The 15,487-nt window shown below is 43.8% G+C and overlaps 2 protein-coding genes across 4 annotated transcripts in view; one reads left to right on the top strand and one right to left on the bottom strand.

The window, feature by feature from the left end:
* Window positions 1-2,380: 2,380 nt before the first annotated feature.
* Window positions 2,381-15,487, bottom strand: part of LOC131495058 (proline-rich protein HaeIII subfamily 1-like) — a 28,056-nt gene continuing 14,949 nt past the window's right edge. Inside the window, exon 3 of the mRNA XM_058699828.1 lies at window positions 2,381-3,211. Within this exon, the coding sequence (XP_058555811.1) occupies window positions 2,381-3,211 (831 nt within the window). The remainder of the gene's footprint in view (window positions 3,212-15,487) is intronic.
* Window positions 2,648-15,487, top strand: part of PCMTD1 (protein-L-isoaspartate (D-aspartate) O-methyltransferase domain containing 1) — a 70,864-nt gene continuing 58,024 nt past the window's right edge. The window contains exon 1 of one of the 3 annotated variants that reach the window (XM_058699376.1): window positions 2,648-2,806. The gene's annotated coding sequence lies outside the window, so the exon portion shown is untranslated. The remainder of the gene's footprint in view (window positions 2,807-15,487) is intronic. The other 2 variants (XM_058699379.1, XM_058699377.1) reach the window with 2 other exon arrangements.

Raw genomic sequence — 15,487 nt, 5'->3', positions numbered from 1 at the left:
AGAGAGGAAAAATTTGTTTTTATTGTGTTTTGGGGGGAGGGGTAGCCAGGAGGTGATGGGACTTGTAACTGTACTGAAAATAGTACAAGGAAATAAAGTTATAGAACAAAAGAGTTCCATATTTAGTAGGATTTAGTGTTGGGTTTTCCCCAGACAGTGCAGGTTAAATGAAAGCTATAAGGAAATTTTTTCAGGCCTCACAGGCCAGCCTTGGCACGATAAACCAAAACTAAGGCCTATTATGCAACACAGGTGTTTGCAAAACCAGATGATGTGTTAATCTGGGCAACACATGGAGACCTCAAATTCTGAGGCTGAAGAAACACACAGCAACCATGCCATGCCTGTGGGATGGTGAACTCCTAGGAAGGTGACCAGAGCATCTCTGACATTACAAGGCCCCTGCCTGCCCGGTACTCTGCATTCACAAGTATCCACTTTGGGTGTTGTCCGCTTAACATTAAAAGTGAAACAACCTGGTATGGAGAATTGAGTTGTTACAGCAAGCGAGGCTTTGCTGTTGCCAGGACCGGACTTGCTACAACAGTGGACCGGGAACTCCAGGAATACAATGTTTGGGGGTTACCTAAATTCATCCCGGTCTAAATAAATCTCTGAACAATTCTACATGATGGAGTAACTTAAATTGTCCATTCCACAGACGGAGAGTGACCAACATTTCAGCAGACATTGTACTATCCACTGGAAAGCAATAGCGAACACAGTGGCCATGTGCCCAGACTTTGTGGATTATCAGCCATTCGGAAGACACATGCTCACCAGAAGTAAACTATACATGAAACATGCTCAATGGAGGCATAATCAGAAGCGGTCTAAATGATATAGATGGCGTGGCACCGTGAGACATGCGTACCACGGAAGATACAGTCGATGGCTTATTTACTGTTCAACTACTAACCCACAAAATGCCACTTAGTCCTACTTATTAACAAAGTACTTACTAGTAGTCTTATTAAAAATAACCTGTGGTCAACTTTAAATGTAATAGAGTACGAGGAGAAAGAAAAGGTCTAGGACCCTGAAAAATGCACAGAATGGGGAAAGTAAATACACACACGAAGGGGGAGAAAAGAGGGGGCAGTCCTAGCAGTTGCTTAACGATTTTAACGATTTTTCTCAATAACTTCTACTTAATTTGCTTATGGCAAGATATTTTCACGTGCTAACATTTCTGCCTGGAATAGCAGAAAGCTAATCCTGTAAGACTGTTATATGATCTCACCACAGTCAGGAGGGCGCTGGGACCAGGCCAAGGGCCAAAAAATCTGTGCAAGGGCTCTAATCTGGATGGCAAGCGAATAGAGATTTTGTAGTTCAGAGCAAAACGCCCCCCGTATTTGCATTCGCATTAAAGAACACAAAGTTCATTAAAGTTACACCAGGTTGGTGGCTTGATGGCCGACCACCGTAGCAGCAACTTTGCTCTCGTTCGCAACATTTATTTCGCGAGGCCAGCTCTGCCCGGGCTCGCAAGCTCCCCTTTCACGCATAGATTACTTAACCACTTTGTACGCCATCAGCTATGGTGGGAAACAGTAACCAGGGCATCGAGGCCATTCTGATTTACAGGGGGCAACCTACAAAGGTAGGTACCCTAAAACCACTGACGATCTGAAAACCAAAACCGGGCAGAATTCAAACAACGCAAGCCTACTTGGGGGCGGGAGTGGCACAGGCACGGAGAGACTCGGGAGTGATAAAGAAAAGCCCTGGCACAAAACTCACTGTACTTACGAGGAGACATACTGACTTGCAGGCGCACTAAACGTCACTTCGAAGTGTGACCAGCCTGCTTGCTGCCCAGGTTCACGGGGCAGCGTTTTCTCAGCCCTCCGGACCCTCGTCTCCTTTCCCTGTGTCAACTTTCGAACCCCTCTCCCTCAAAACCCTTTCTCTCCGCTAACGCGCTACGGGATGTTTACGCAAGCCACGAGGAACTTGCTTGGCACACGTGTCACCGGTTGTAAGTGCTCAATTTGCTAAATGATGAACACGTTAGCTGTGGGGGCAAGCCCAACGCCTGAGCCAGGCCGAGAACGCAGGGAAAGGCGCTGGCCCGGCGGCGGAGGCGTTAACACCGGGCGGTGGGGAAACTTCTGGGCTCCAAGCCGTCACTTTAAGGCGGCACAATCCTGTGGAAAATGCTTGCTCTTCAGATAAACCGGTGAGCACGTTCCGCAAAAGCTTCTGTATAGTTACCCCGCGGGGACGCACCCTCGCAAGTGCTCCGACACCTAGACGCCCCGTCCCGAAGCGCGGCGTAATAGAACGGCCTCCCCGAGGGGAGGCCTCCTCCCTCAACTCCAGCGCCGCCGCCGCGGCCCGCCTCTCACCTATTCAGCCCCTAGGCGTCCGGACGCTAGGAAGGGGGCGAGGAGGGCGATGCCCTGTTCTCGCGGGATCTCTCTCGACCGGGGCCGTCCCCAAGTCTCCTCAAGAGCTCGCGTTGTTTGGGCGTGGGGGCGGAGCAATCCCTGTGGTGGGGAGGGGCGGAGCCGGATGGGGGCGTCCCTGAAGCCTTGTTGACTCCGGCGTCCTCCTGGAGCAGTTCTCGCGCCCCCTGCTCTGCGCATGCCTGGGTTCCCGACGACTCCCGGGGCCGCGACGGTCGGGCTTCCCCAGCCGCGGGTCCGGGCCCCGCCCCTCCTCCGGGTTGCAGCGGCGGCGGCGTTGGCGGCGGTGGTGTGGTGGCGGTGGGGGCGGCGGGCTGCCGTGGAGCCCGCCGAGTCCTAGCGCCTGACCCTGCGCGTCGCTGCGGCGGGCCGGACGGACCGTCTCGCCGCAGGTAACGCCGCTGCCTGCGGACTCGGGGTCTTGCGGGTCGGCGCGTCCCGCGTGCTGGAGTGTGGCGGCGGGTCGGGGAGGTCGGGGGCTGGGGAGTCAAGGGAGGCCGGAGGTTTCGAAGGGGGCCGGGAGGTTGGGGGTCGGGGTCGGCAGGGTCGCAGGGGCCGGGAGTCGAGGGCGGTCGAGGGAGTCTGGAGGGGTCGAAGGGTATGGGAGGTCTGGGCGGATGGTCCTTGGGCTCTGACCCGGGCTCGGGGACCAGGACTCCCTGACGCTGCGGTCCGAAGACACCCACGGGCCCCTTCAAGGCCTTTTCAGTTCCACCCCGTGACTTTCTGTTGTTGTTTTGATTTGGAAGGAAGAGAATCCAGCCTACGTAGGCTCGGGGAAGCCTCGGGGGTTGAGGCTGGGAAGGGATTTACGAGGCTAGAGCAGGCGCTAACATTTTCTTACTTTCTGGGTTTTTTTTTGTTTGTTTGAGCGTTTACTACCGTTCAAGTGTGGTGCCCGTTTTTTAGGGCGTTTCGAACACTGACGTAGAGAGGAGCCCTGAGTAGAACGAGCGGGAGTAATCTTGCAAATGCAAGATTTTTTTTTTTTTTTTAACTTCTAGTACTGTATTTTTGTAGGTCTTTTTTTTTTTTTTTTTTTTAAACTGAGAAGTCATAACTATGTTTTGAAAATTACACATTAGAAGTATTTGGGTACGGAGGAGAAAGTACAGTTTTACCAGTGGCTATTTTCTCCCGGTTATTTTTTTAATTAACAAAATTACTACGTGCTCTTTAAGAAAAAAAGCAGCTAAACAATGAAGACGTCTGCTCCCCACCCCCTACCCCCCATTTTCCCCTCTTACTACCCAGGGTAACCAGTCTACAAGTGTGGTGTTTAGCCATTCAGGATTTTTCTATGCATGTAAGTATGTTTTAAGAAGAAAATTGGGATCATACATAGTATATATGCTTTTTATTGGCCAAGGGTACTCACATTTAGTCCTCCATTTTATTACATACCTCATTCTTTGTAAAAGCTACATAGCTATGTTGGTTTTTTAATGCTGAACGTTGTATCCAGTTTTTCTGTAACGTTTCAACTATTATTAAGTAGCTTTTAACAAGGGTTACAAGCTGTTATTTTGAAACAAATGTGGTAAAACTTCAAGATTGTCTAAGGCCAGATGGGGATACTTACATATTAGGCAAGTTAAGTAATATGTTTACACAGAGTTTATGGTAGCTTACATGAAGCTTGGATGACTCCATAAAGCAGGTTTCTAAAGTAGTTTTCTTTTTTGTTTTTTGGTACGTGCATTTTTCAAGGTACATTTAAATTCCGTACGGTCAGTTGAGAACAAATTCAGTTCCTTAAACTTGAACCTGCTCATGTGAAGAAAAAGTAAAAGGTAGAAAGCCAGTGGCCTAGAAGTTTGCATTTCAAAACAGATTAAAAAAACGAAACCTCCCAGCAGCCAGGGACTAAATATTTTGATAGTCGACCCTAGGGAGTGAGCTGTAAGTGAAACGATGATACTACACTGCTTGCTATTAAATAAGACAGAAAGCTGGGAAATTGTCACATTTTGTATTTCTGTGTGCAGAAGTGCTGGAGGCCGTGTTGATCTAATCACTGGCATGTACTTATTAACAATGCAGTGTGTGTTCATCCTCTTGCTGGCTTCCAGGGAAAACAGAACCGAATAAGATCATCGCAAAGAAGTCTGGTTCTAAAAGCATGCATATGTCCTGAAATCTTAGGCCCAAGTGTGTACTTTTTGGGGGAGCTGTGGCTCAAAAGGAGGCAAAATATCTATGGCATTTTAGTTACAGTTGCTGGTAATAATATGCTTTTTCTTTTTTATTTCTAACAACATAGGTGGCATTCTCTCCAGTCTGAGGATTAATAAACAGGCTCTGATAGATTAACTTAACTGCTCAAGATCTCATCACCTTTTTAGTGGTGGTGGCTGCGTTAGATTCAGGATGAAGCCAAGAACCTGTGTTTTCTTCTCTGCCGTGTTGCCTTTCATTAACGAACAGTGTCTTACAAAATTGTTGAGCTTAGAGTTTTTCCCTCTCTTTGTGCTTAGAGATGTTCCTTACAAAATAGAGACACGAGTATAATCAAATGCATTCAAAAATAGCCTAAAAATATTATGAAACTCTGGTATCCTTTTAGATGAGGTTTCTGGTGCTGTGTTATTAAAATATACCTTGAGCTGGTGTCGTTAAGAAGGTGAAGGATTGTGTTATTTTAGTCACTCTGATGGCATGCTAAATTTGGGTATCATAGTAAATTGTAGTTATTGCAGGTGTCTTCTTAAAAACTCGGATGGGTAACCTCATATAGGTTAACATTTTTATGAATTATAAACTAAGATAAAAAGAGTACAAAGAAGGCCCTAAAAAATGATCTCATTTTTAGTATTTTGTAGTTTCTCAAAAGCTCAGCATGACAATTTAATAAAGTGTAGGTCCTAATATTATGGTATATAGTACGTGTTTTAGTTTCCTCGCATATGTCACACAGTTGCATTTTAAAGAAATACGGCAGAAACTGAAGTTCATAAAGTACGATCAGTTGTAACATGTATTTGAGAAGAAACCCACATATGGGAAAACATTTGAGCTTTTATTTCTTGGTGATTGTTAAGGATGGTAACTGGATTCATATCTAAATGGCAGATCTGCTCTTGATTATCTCTTGGACAACTTAACACTGAATGCGAGTAGGTTTTATAGTTGTGGGATACAAAAATATTTCAGCACCAGAAAGATGTCTTTAGAGTATGTTAAGACCTATTGAGTTTTCAGCTGTTGAAGGGTGGGGAATACAATGCTGCATGTGTGTATTTTCAAAAATTAATAGATCTTATTGCTGATGGAAAGAAATAGTTTATTTTGCAGTTTAGCCTGAAATTCTTTTTGAAGACACACATTCATGTGTCTCTGTCCCCCCCTCCCCCATCAAGAAACTATGTAGGTCCTATTAATGATAACAAGAGAAGCATTAGGTAGGATCCAGAGTTTAAAATGTAGTTGGGTTTTAAAAACTGTTTAAATCAACTATTGTGGAATTTCATAGAGGATTGTTGTTCCCTCAGTGTCCTGTTTCTGGGGAGAAACTAGTTAAGATGAAAGAGAAGCCAAAATAGAAGGGGGAAAAAACCTGGGAATTGGCTGTCTCAAGTAGACAGAGGGAGAGGGGTTTCCTGAAATAGTGGGTAATCAGTAGAGTCAAATGTGTGGATGGATGTCAAGGAAGATGAGGACTTAAAAGTTACACTTCTTTGAGCTTTGAGATACTGGAAAATTATCTAATTATAATTATAGTGTGTTAGCTGGGTCTTGCTGGGGGCTGAGTTGGAATAATTAACACTTTTCAGTCACTTGCAGGCTCTTAGAACCTGTAATAATCACATCATCATAAGTCAGTTTGTAATCTCAGTTCTACGAGCATTTGAAGAGCTGTGGAATGCACGGTGCTGGCGAGGCTTTGTCTTCTCTGTAGCTTGCACAAGCCAGCATCTCAGACTTGTGCCTCCTTGTGGCCTTTGTGCATTTTCTCATCCCACTTCTCTGCAAGTGTTACTTTAGATTGAGTTCACAGCTCTGTTGTTAGAGTTGTCTTTTCTCTTTTCCAGTCGCACGCACACCCATGGTTCCACTGTTCATTCCCTCCCCCAGCCTCATTTTCTTTCCTAAGCTTCAGACCTGCCTTCTGTTCTCGATCAACTCTAAGTAACTCTCATTTTGTGATCTGGAACGAGAAGGTTCAGAATTAAACCGTGTCCTTTACACATTGAATCTTCCCCTCATTTTCATGTGTATTTCAATGGTCTTACCACTTTCTTAGTCACGTAGGCTTAAAATCAAAGGTTACCTTTGCTTCTTCATTCTCTCTTCTTCACACAAATTCTTTGTACTTCTATTGCGTTACGGTTCAGAAATCAGGTTCTCCTGCTGCTTTTCCATTTTCTCGGCAACAGAATGCTTTTAATCCTTTTGCCTCAACTGCCGTTAATAGGAGACGTCCCCAATCTCAGGTTTTGCCATTCGTCGTGCATACTGCTGTCAAATTAATTGTCCTAAAGGCAATCCTGATCACGTTTTCCCCGCCTGACAGAAGCAAACAAAACAAAACACACTTCTTGAATGTTTCTTATGCCAGCCTTTGTACTTAACGCTTTGTTCTCATTTGGTTGTCCTAGTAGTTTTCTGTTGCAGATACTACTTTCCTCCTCTACAGATGAAGAAATTTAGACCTTGCAAGCCTGGAAGGTTGCTAGTTGGTAGAAGAGGTGGAATTTGAATCCCGAACGTGTCTTCCAGCTGTTTCTCCCCAGAGTGGCTCCTGATCAACTCTAGAGTGAAGTTCTTGTTCCTTAGGTTTGCCTTTCAGGTCTCAGCGCTCTTTTTGGAAGTCAACTCTTGTTTTATTCAAACTTGTGTTTGCATTCTTTCTGTAAGAGAAAGAATGTAAACTTTTTTGGTTTCTCACGCATTTCCACTTGGAATTTTCTCCCTCTACTATCTCTGCCTTCTGAAGTCCTTCAAGTAGAAAGGCTAGCAGATACAGCTTATTTCCTCTTTTCTGTCTTCGGAGTGGTAAGGTCTCCCCTTACTCGTGTAGTTGCTTAACGTCTTGATAATCACTTTCTCTTCTGAATTTGTCTTTGAGTAGTCCAACAGTTGTAACTGGATTATAAAATCCTGAAAGCAGAAACCGTATCTTACTGTTGTATTTCCCAGGGGATGCTCAGGAAATACGTGTGGACGAATATGAAAATGATCACTAGTCATCTCCTTTAATGGCATTTAAGTAGGGTTTGATTTTAGTTGCTAGATGACACAAACAGTAGTTTACTGCAGTTTTTAATTGTGTGTATATATATAACAAAACCAGATTTTCTTGTTATAGGCTATCAAACCAGTTCTTTGTTTCCAGCTTGATTATGATAATCCTTATTGAGTATGACAATTTGTTATGATAATTGTGATAAGTTTATTTATTTATTTTTGAGACAGGGAGAGACAGAGCATGAACAGGGGAGGGTCAGAGAGAGGGAGACACAGAATATGAAGCAGGCTCCAGGCTCTGAGCTGTCAGCACAGAGCCCGACGCGGGGATAGAACTCACGGACCGCAAGATCATGACCTGAGCCGAAGTCGGCCGCCTAACCGACTGAGCCACCCAGGCGCCCCGATAAGTTTATTTTTAAAAATGCTGTTTTGTTTTTCTATATGCATATGTGAGTTCATTGTATATAAAAGTTCTTAAAATTAATGGTTTGACATTTGAATTCTTTTCTATGCTATTAGATCTTCAAATGAACTGTAATATTCTCATAATTCTTTGGCCTCAGCTGCTTCTCTGCTTATATGGATATGAAAGGCAGAATAAAACTTTCCCTATACTGCAGTGTCATTTTCTTCCTTTTGGTGATATCGGGACTCTCCCCAGCTGTATGATTAGCTGAAATGTCCTCCACAAATTACACATAACTCTTTGCTTCCTAAAGAGTTCACGTGAAATTTCAGACTTATTTGAACCCATCAAGGTTAATGGTTACCATGCAGAATTTACAATTTTATATTTCTCCGGTATCTGTCTTTGCGTCCCATATCGTGTTACAGTTTAGTAACTTATTAAGTAATTATTGTTTCATTAAATAATAACGAGGTGGGATATCTTGGTGATGGTGTTGGGGGAGACATTTGGGGTTTCTTTGGGGACGCTGAATGCATGATTATAAAGGAGTGAGGTTGATTCTCAAGCTAATCAATTTGCCAGTCTGCCTGCTGTCAACTTTCTAAAGTGTTCACAGCAACCACAAATGCTCTGGAAATAAAAGTTACAAGCAAGTTTAAAATAATGCATCGACTTTAAAATTAGGTAATATAGTCACATGGTTCAAATTCCAAGTGTACAAAAAGTTTTGTACACTGGAAATGTCTCCTCCTCAGCCTTCTGCTTTCCCCACTGGGACGTAGCCATTCAACTCTGGCATGATGTAAAAGTAAGAGTTTACTTGTATGCAAGTAAATGTGAATAAATACTCTTTCTCTTTACATACAGATGAGGTACACTGCACATGGTTTTTCACTGAATTTATCACTCATTCCATATCAGTAGGTAAAAAGCTTCATTCTTTAAAAATATGTTTTGCAGCCTCGAAGTATTTGCCCTCTATAGTCACATATACAGATTGTGTATGTAATGATTTAACTATATTTTCTCTTGGTGAGCATTTAGATGGTTTTCAGTTGTTTACTGCTATACCCCTTGGAGCAACAATTCGAAGGAAAAGAATGAAAACGTAGCAGCTTTTTCCCTGTAGGGGAAAATAAAGCTTGAAAGCTGAAATGGACGTTTCATGGTGGGGAATGAAATGGCTATCTTTTCTGCCCTGGATGATGAATGGCTAAGTGAATGGAGAGAAGGCAAAAAGGACAGTTCGTGCAGAAATGCTTGCTGGAATTCATCGTCGACTGTTGAATTGGTAGAGTAGGGACAGCGGTCCTTACGGGTAGTTCCCAGGACTAGTTGTGTGCCCTGGGCAAAGGTTAGCCCCGGATGTGTTTGGAAGTGCTGAGAAGTAATCCTCGATACCTAGAAACTGGTCTCTGGGACTGTGGCCTTTAACAATATACTTCATATAGATCGGAAAGCCATTCAGGTGATGAACTAAATTCCCTGTGTATCATGTAGAAGGAAATCTCAGGGCCTGCAATGCAGTCTATTTCATGTGGTCGTTAGGTTTTTTTCTTTATTGTATTATTGCGTGTTCCAAGATCACATTTGAACTACTAAAATGAATGAAATTAAAAGAAAATTTCCTTCTTCAGTGAGCCTCCCCCCCCCCCCCCCCACATCTATTCCTGTTAGGTTGCTTGGGCAATGGTTTTTTTAATAGTGTGGTGTGAATCCTTTCAGATTTATAAACGGAAAGGACACATTCATACATTTTAAAATGTCAGTCAGAATCCTGTTGAATAAATAAATGGTAAGAATGATAAAAGTCACAATTGAGTGAAATAAGTGAATAAGGTGATGATGGGATATAAGGTAAACAGTGAATGCCCTTTGATTCTTTCAGACCGAGGGTGCTATAAACACAGAGCACTGTCCTGTGAAGTGTAGCGACTGCTTAGGTTCTGTGGCCGCTCTATCAGGTTACCCCTGACAGGTCGTGGTTTTTTTTTAATGTTTATTTATTTCCAAAGGAGGGATAGACAGTGTGAGTGGAGGAGGGGCAGGGAGAGAGAGGCGCGCGCAGACACACACACACACACACACACACACACACACACACACACAGTTCCGAAGCAGGCTCCAAGCTCTGAGCTGTCAGCACAGACCCGACGCGGGGCTTGAACTCACCAACTGAGATCATGACCTGAGCCGAAGTCGGATGCTCAACTGACTGAGCCACCCAGGCGCCCCCTGACAGGTCGTTTAAGTTGTGTAGCCTGTGACTTTTATTTTTTTTAAAGTACTACCATATGCCTTAACAGCGATGTATTTTCTTTGTCATTTTGCAGTCATTCTGTCTTAAATGTGGGATTTGAGTGTTCTGATTGGCATTAAAAAATTAGGTTTTAGATGTTTGATAGATTGGTCTTTTCACAGTGGTCCTGCATATGGTTTAGGTTTTTAGAACAGTGGTTCATTTGCACTGACTTATTTCTGTACACCTGTGATTCTCTTTGGTCACCTAACATGCGCTTTAGTAATCATTGTAGAAATAATAAGTAAAAGATGGTTTGTTTTCGCTTTTTTCTCCATGTAACAGCAGTGGGAATTCACTGTAGAAAACCCAGAAAATACAGATAAAGAAGCAAAGGATTGTCAGGAATTTACCACCCTGGGATGGTATATCCTGTAGTTAATTCTGAGAGATTGCTATGTTACTGAGAATACAAATTAGAAAAGCCCAGCTTTATAAATCCGTGCTACCACATGAGGCAGATAGATTGGGTGATGGAAGTGTGGGAAAATGTGTTTTGAGTTTTCTCCCATCTGGATTCTTCGCTAGGTAACCGAGGCTGTGGTAGGCCCTCCGCTTTGTCGATTTGTGCGCATGTCCTGCCCAACGCGAGGTTGGTCCCCTGTTGGTGATGGGGGAGCTACGCGCCTCACTCAGCTTTTGTTCCGCTTACATGTCGTTGTGTTTCAGTAGTCCGTCTTTGAAATACTGGAATACTTTGAAGTACCTCTTAATGCTCAGAATGAGTACCTTTCAGTTGTCTGTAATCTTGTTACTCTCAGTCGTGTTAGACAAAAAACATTTTACTAATTTAAATAATGTCCGTTATTTCATTTGATTCTTAAAACTGAGGCATAGTCCATAGGAAGGGTAATGGGCACTGGTGAGGTTAACAGTGTTAAGGTAAAGGCCAGGAGCTCAGACCTTCATAAATGTTTGATTCTGTGTTTTTTTCTCACTGTTCACCCCAAGTTTGTTTTAAAGTTCAGTGTCTACCTGCTTCCTTTTATATCCATTACTACTCTCTGTTGTGTAGAACATTATTAAAATCAAGTCCTGCTCCTGAATGTCTCCATATTTTTTGTCTAGTGTGTCTTTCCATTCGTTTTTAGTGAGACACAGAAAACATTTACCTGTAGGCAGTCTATTTTTAAAAGGATGCTGCTCCCTCTTGAGGTCAATCTGGAATCATACTACAGTAAAAGAATAAATTATTTGTTTATTTTTATTTTTAAAATTTTTTAACGTTTATTTATTTTTGAGAGAGAGAGAAAGCGCTAGCAGGAGAGGGCAAGAAAGAGGGAGACAGGACCTGAAGCAGGCTCCGCGCAGTGAGCGCAGAGCCAGACGCGGGGCTCGAGCCCACAAACTGTGAGATCAGGACCTGAGCTGAAATCAAGAGTTGGCCACCTAACCAACTGAGCCACCCAAGGCGACCCCCATAGTTTTTTAAAATTAAGTATACGCCAACTTGGTGAACTTCTTGTTCTTTTTAAAATACTTACTTTGAGGGGCGCCTGGGTGGCTCAGTCAGTTGAGCGTCCGACTTCGGCTCAGGTCATGATCTCACAGCTCGTGAGTTTGAGCCCCATGTCAGGCTCTGTGCTGACAGCTCGGAGCTCTGGAGCATGCTTCAGATTCTGTGCCTCCCTCTCTCTCTGCCCCAACCTACTCGCATTCTGTCTCTGTCTCTCTCAAAAATAAATAAACATTAAAAATTAAAATAAAATACTTACTTTGAGACACAGAGCGTGTGCTTAAGAGAGAGAGTGGGGGAAGGGCACAGAGAGAGGGAGAGCGAAAATCCCAAGCAGGACCCACACCCAGCACAGAGCCTGAACCTGGGCTCACAAACTGCAAGATCATGACCTGAGCCGAAATCAAGAGTTGGACTCTTAACTGACTGAGCCATCCAGGCGCCCAGTACTCCGTTGAAATATGACAGTTTTGAATCTGCTACAAATCTTGGCAGGTACCAACAGCTAAGAAAAGATGTATATGTTGTACAGGGTCTTACGCTGAACTGAATTTTTGTAAGCGCTCAGTGAATCTGCATAGTAGCTCTCCATAATTCTAAAAGTAAGGTCAGGAATTAAGCAGTACTGTGCCCTAAGAGGTTTTCAAGCTTGAGCTTATATTTAGGCACACTTTTTCCCAGTGGTGTAAGTATTAGAAACACTGCAAGTTTTTTGTAGTGCTGTGTTCAAGGGTTAGGATTAGGCATAGATTTTCTAAGAGAAAAATGATTACGTGGCTTAATAATAACCAGACCAAACAGTTGATGGTTTTATTTTTTGCAGTTTTCCCAGTTGGTACTTCAAATTGAATTTCAGGGTCTCTATGAGGTTCTTTTACTAAAAATTAGTCTGTGGTGTAGTTATTGTTGATTCAGTTGGAGGATTTGTGACCACGCATTAAGAGAAAATGAACTCCATGGGGCGCCTGGGTGGCTCGCCGGTTATAAGCATCTGGCTTCGGCTCAGGTCATAGTCTTGCGGTCGGTCGTGCATTCTAGCCCTACATCAGGCTCTGTGCTGACAGCTCGTAGCCTGGAGCCCGCTTCAGATTCTGTGTCTCCCTCCGACCCTCCGCTGCTTGCTCTCTCTCTCTCTCTCTCTCTCTCTCTCTCTCTCTCTCAAAAATAAATGTTAAAAAAAAAAAAAAAAGAAAATGAATTCCAAGTTCTGTCCAGGGATATGAGCATGTGTCTTTGCACTGATTATTCTTGTGATCTCTTATTTCCTTTCCTGTATCTCGGGGGGAAAATAGGTTAGGTGACAGTGGACTTGGGGTACATATTACACATTTAAGTTGGGTTTGTTTGATTCCCTGTGGAGCAGTACTCTGCTGGAGATAGAGGGTAAATAAAATCTGGGGAGTGTATGTAGTAGACAAGTAATGTCCTTCCCCCCCCCCCGCCCCCCCCCCCCCCCCCCCCCCCGCCAAAGAGGTTCATGTTTTAATTTCTGGAATCTGAATATGTTACTTTCTATGGCAAAGGGAAATTAAAGTTGCCAATCCCCTGACCTTTGAGTTAGGAAGACTACGCTGGATTTTCCTGATGGGCTTGGCGTAAACACAAGGTTCCTGGTGGGAAGTGAGGACAGGAGGTGGAGCGAGGAGGACTCCGCCTTATGTTGCTGGCTTTTCGAGATTCAGCAAAGGGTCGTGAGCCAAAGAAGTAGGTGGCTATTAGGCCCTGGAAATGCAAGAGAACAAACCCTCTTAAAGCTTCCGGGAAGGAATCCAGCCCTGCTGACACCATCATCTGAGCCCCGCGAGACCGGTGTCAGACTGTTGACCTCTAGAACTGTCACGGAGTGAAGTTGTGTGGATTTAAGTCACTGACGTTTGCGGTGGTGTGTTAGGGCCATGGTAGGAAAGTAAGGTAGGTACGTAGAGAGCATTTGCTCTCTTACGGAAATGACTGCTAAGCAGTCCCTTCCCCCCAGGAAACACCAAGATGACCCTCCTAAAACTGATAAAACTGGTGCTACGGGATTTTGTTCTTTTGTGTGTCGTTGTTTTTGAGAGAACGGAAGGGAGTGAGCGCTACAGGGAGGGGTGGAGGGAGAGGGAGAGAGAGAATCTTAAGCAGGCTCCACTCCCAGCACGGAGCTTCACGTGGGGCTCTATTCCGTGAGGTCATGACCAGAACAAGATCAGCAGTTGGATGCTTCACTGACTCAGCCACCCGGGTGCCCCAGTGCTAGTGGGTTTAAATGGCGGTGGCCTCGAGCCCCTGCCAAGTGGATTTCCTCTCATTTCTGCAGCTTCCTGGAGGCACCTCTGCATTTCTGGAGCTGCTGCTTTTCTTTAATGATAAAGTTGTTCTACTGGGCAAGTGGGTCAGAATGGTGTGCAGGATGCTAGTGAAGTTGGGAGAACCACAGGCATGAAGACCAACTGGAAGTTAGTTTTAGTACTCTAGCTAACATTAATAAGGATAATGACAGAATAGCATTCTGACTAAAGAGGAGTATGAATAATTGAAAAAATTGCTAGTTTGAGAGGTGAGGGACTAGAAAGTTTTGGGTTCACGCATAATTTGGAGTGATGGCAGGAGCCCCATCCCCTGTGAAATTAATCTGCAAACTTATTAGATGCACTGTGAAATTTGTGCTAAAGACGAGGAGGCTTTTGATTGAGTCAGCAGGGTAGCGGAAAGGAGAAATGCGTACCTGCCCTAGAATCCCTGAGGCAGTTATGTTGGAGAAAGGCAGAAACAAAATCAACAGCCATGACATTGTTTTTCTGGCAGACAAGAGTCTGGGATCCTTGTCGGTTCGCTACGTGGAGTCTTTCCAGTTGGGAGGCAAGAGTCTTGTACTTGAAGAAGTTGTACATGTGCTTTGTTCTCAGTAGAAAGGAAAGACTATCCCTGCGCATTCACTGTAAATACACAAATTTCTACCCTAGGCTTGCCAGCTGTAAAACATGTTTGGAGAGATTAGAGTAAGGTAGTGGGATAAGACAAATTCTTACCAATTACTGTTTTTGAAAGTATTTTTGTTCCTCGAAAACACAAGTCCGTCCCAACCCAGCACTCCTTAAAATAAAACAAATGCCCTATAGAAACGTAAGGCTGTCTTTCTGGCAATTACCTCTTCTTTGCTGGTCAGTGCGTTTTAGCACAGTAGCACAGTGTGCGTGGCGTATTTAGTGTCATTTACTGTTGATTTCTTCCAAAATTGTTTTCTGCTAAATGAGTGATACAACAAATCTGTTGACTTCTTTAGTGCCTGCTTATATCTTTAGTTTTCCCTCTACGGTTTTCCAACTCTGGGACTGTTTTATTTCAAGAAATATTTTTTGATGCTCTTTTCTTTCATTTTGAAACGCCACTTACAAGAAGAAGTAACCTTTACCATTGCTTATCCCTGGCGTTTGTTTCAAGAATTTGGCTTGGCTGTTAACCTGCTCCTTTATTTCTCTGTGGGTTTCTATTTTTGGCTTACCTAACATGCATACATGAAATTGAATGAGTTTTTCAGTGGTTGATTTTGGCCTTTTCCAAGTATGCTAATAATTATTGAAATCTATAGGGGGGAAATGGGCACCGGAAAGGTCACGTGCAGCATTTAACGAGCTCATGTTTAAGCTGACTCCCAGATGCAGCCACTAAGCCATCCTCCCATCTAAAATTTTGACCACAATGGACTTCCTGGGCAGGAGTGTAAGATGGTGGAATTGGCA

The sequence above is a fragment of the Neofelis nebulosa genome, chromosome 14 (assembly GCF_028018385.1).
Source record: "Neofelis nebulosa isolate mNeoNeb1 chromosome 14, mNeoNeb1.pri, whole genome shotgun sequence".
NCBI lineage: Eukaryota > Metazoa > Chordata > Mammalia > Carnivora > Felidae > Neofelis > Neofelis nebulosa.
Note: the sequence above shows the minus strand (reverse complement) of the source record. Positions and strands in the feature narration are given on the sequence as shown.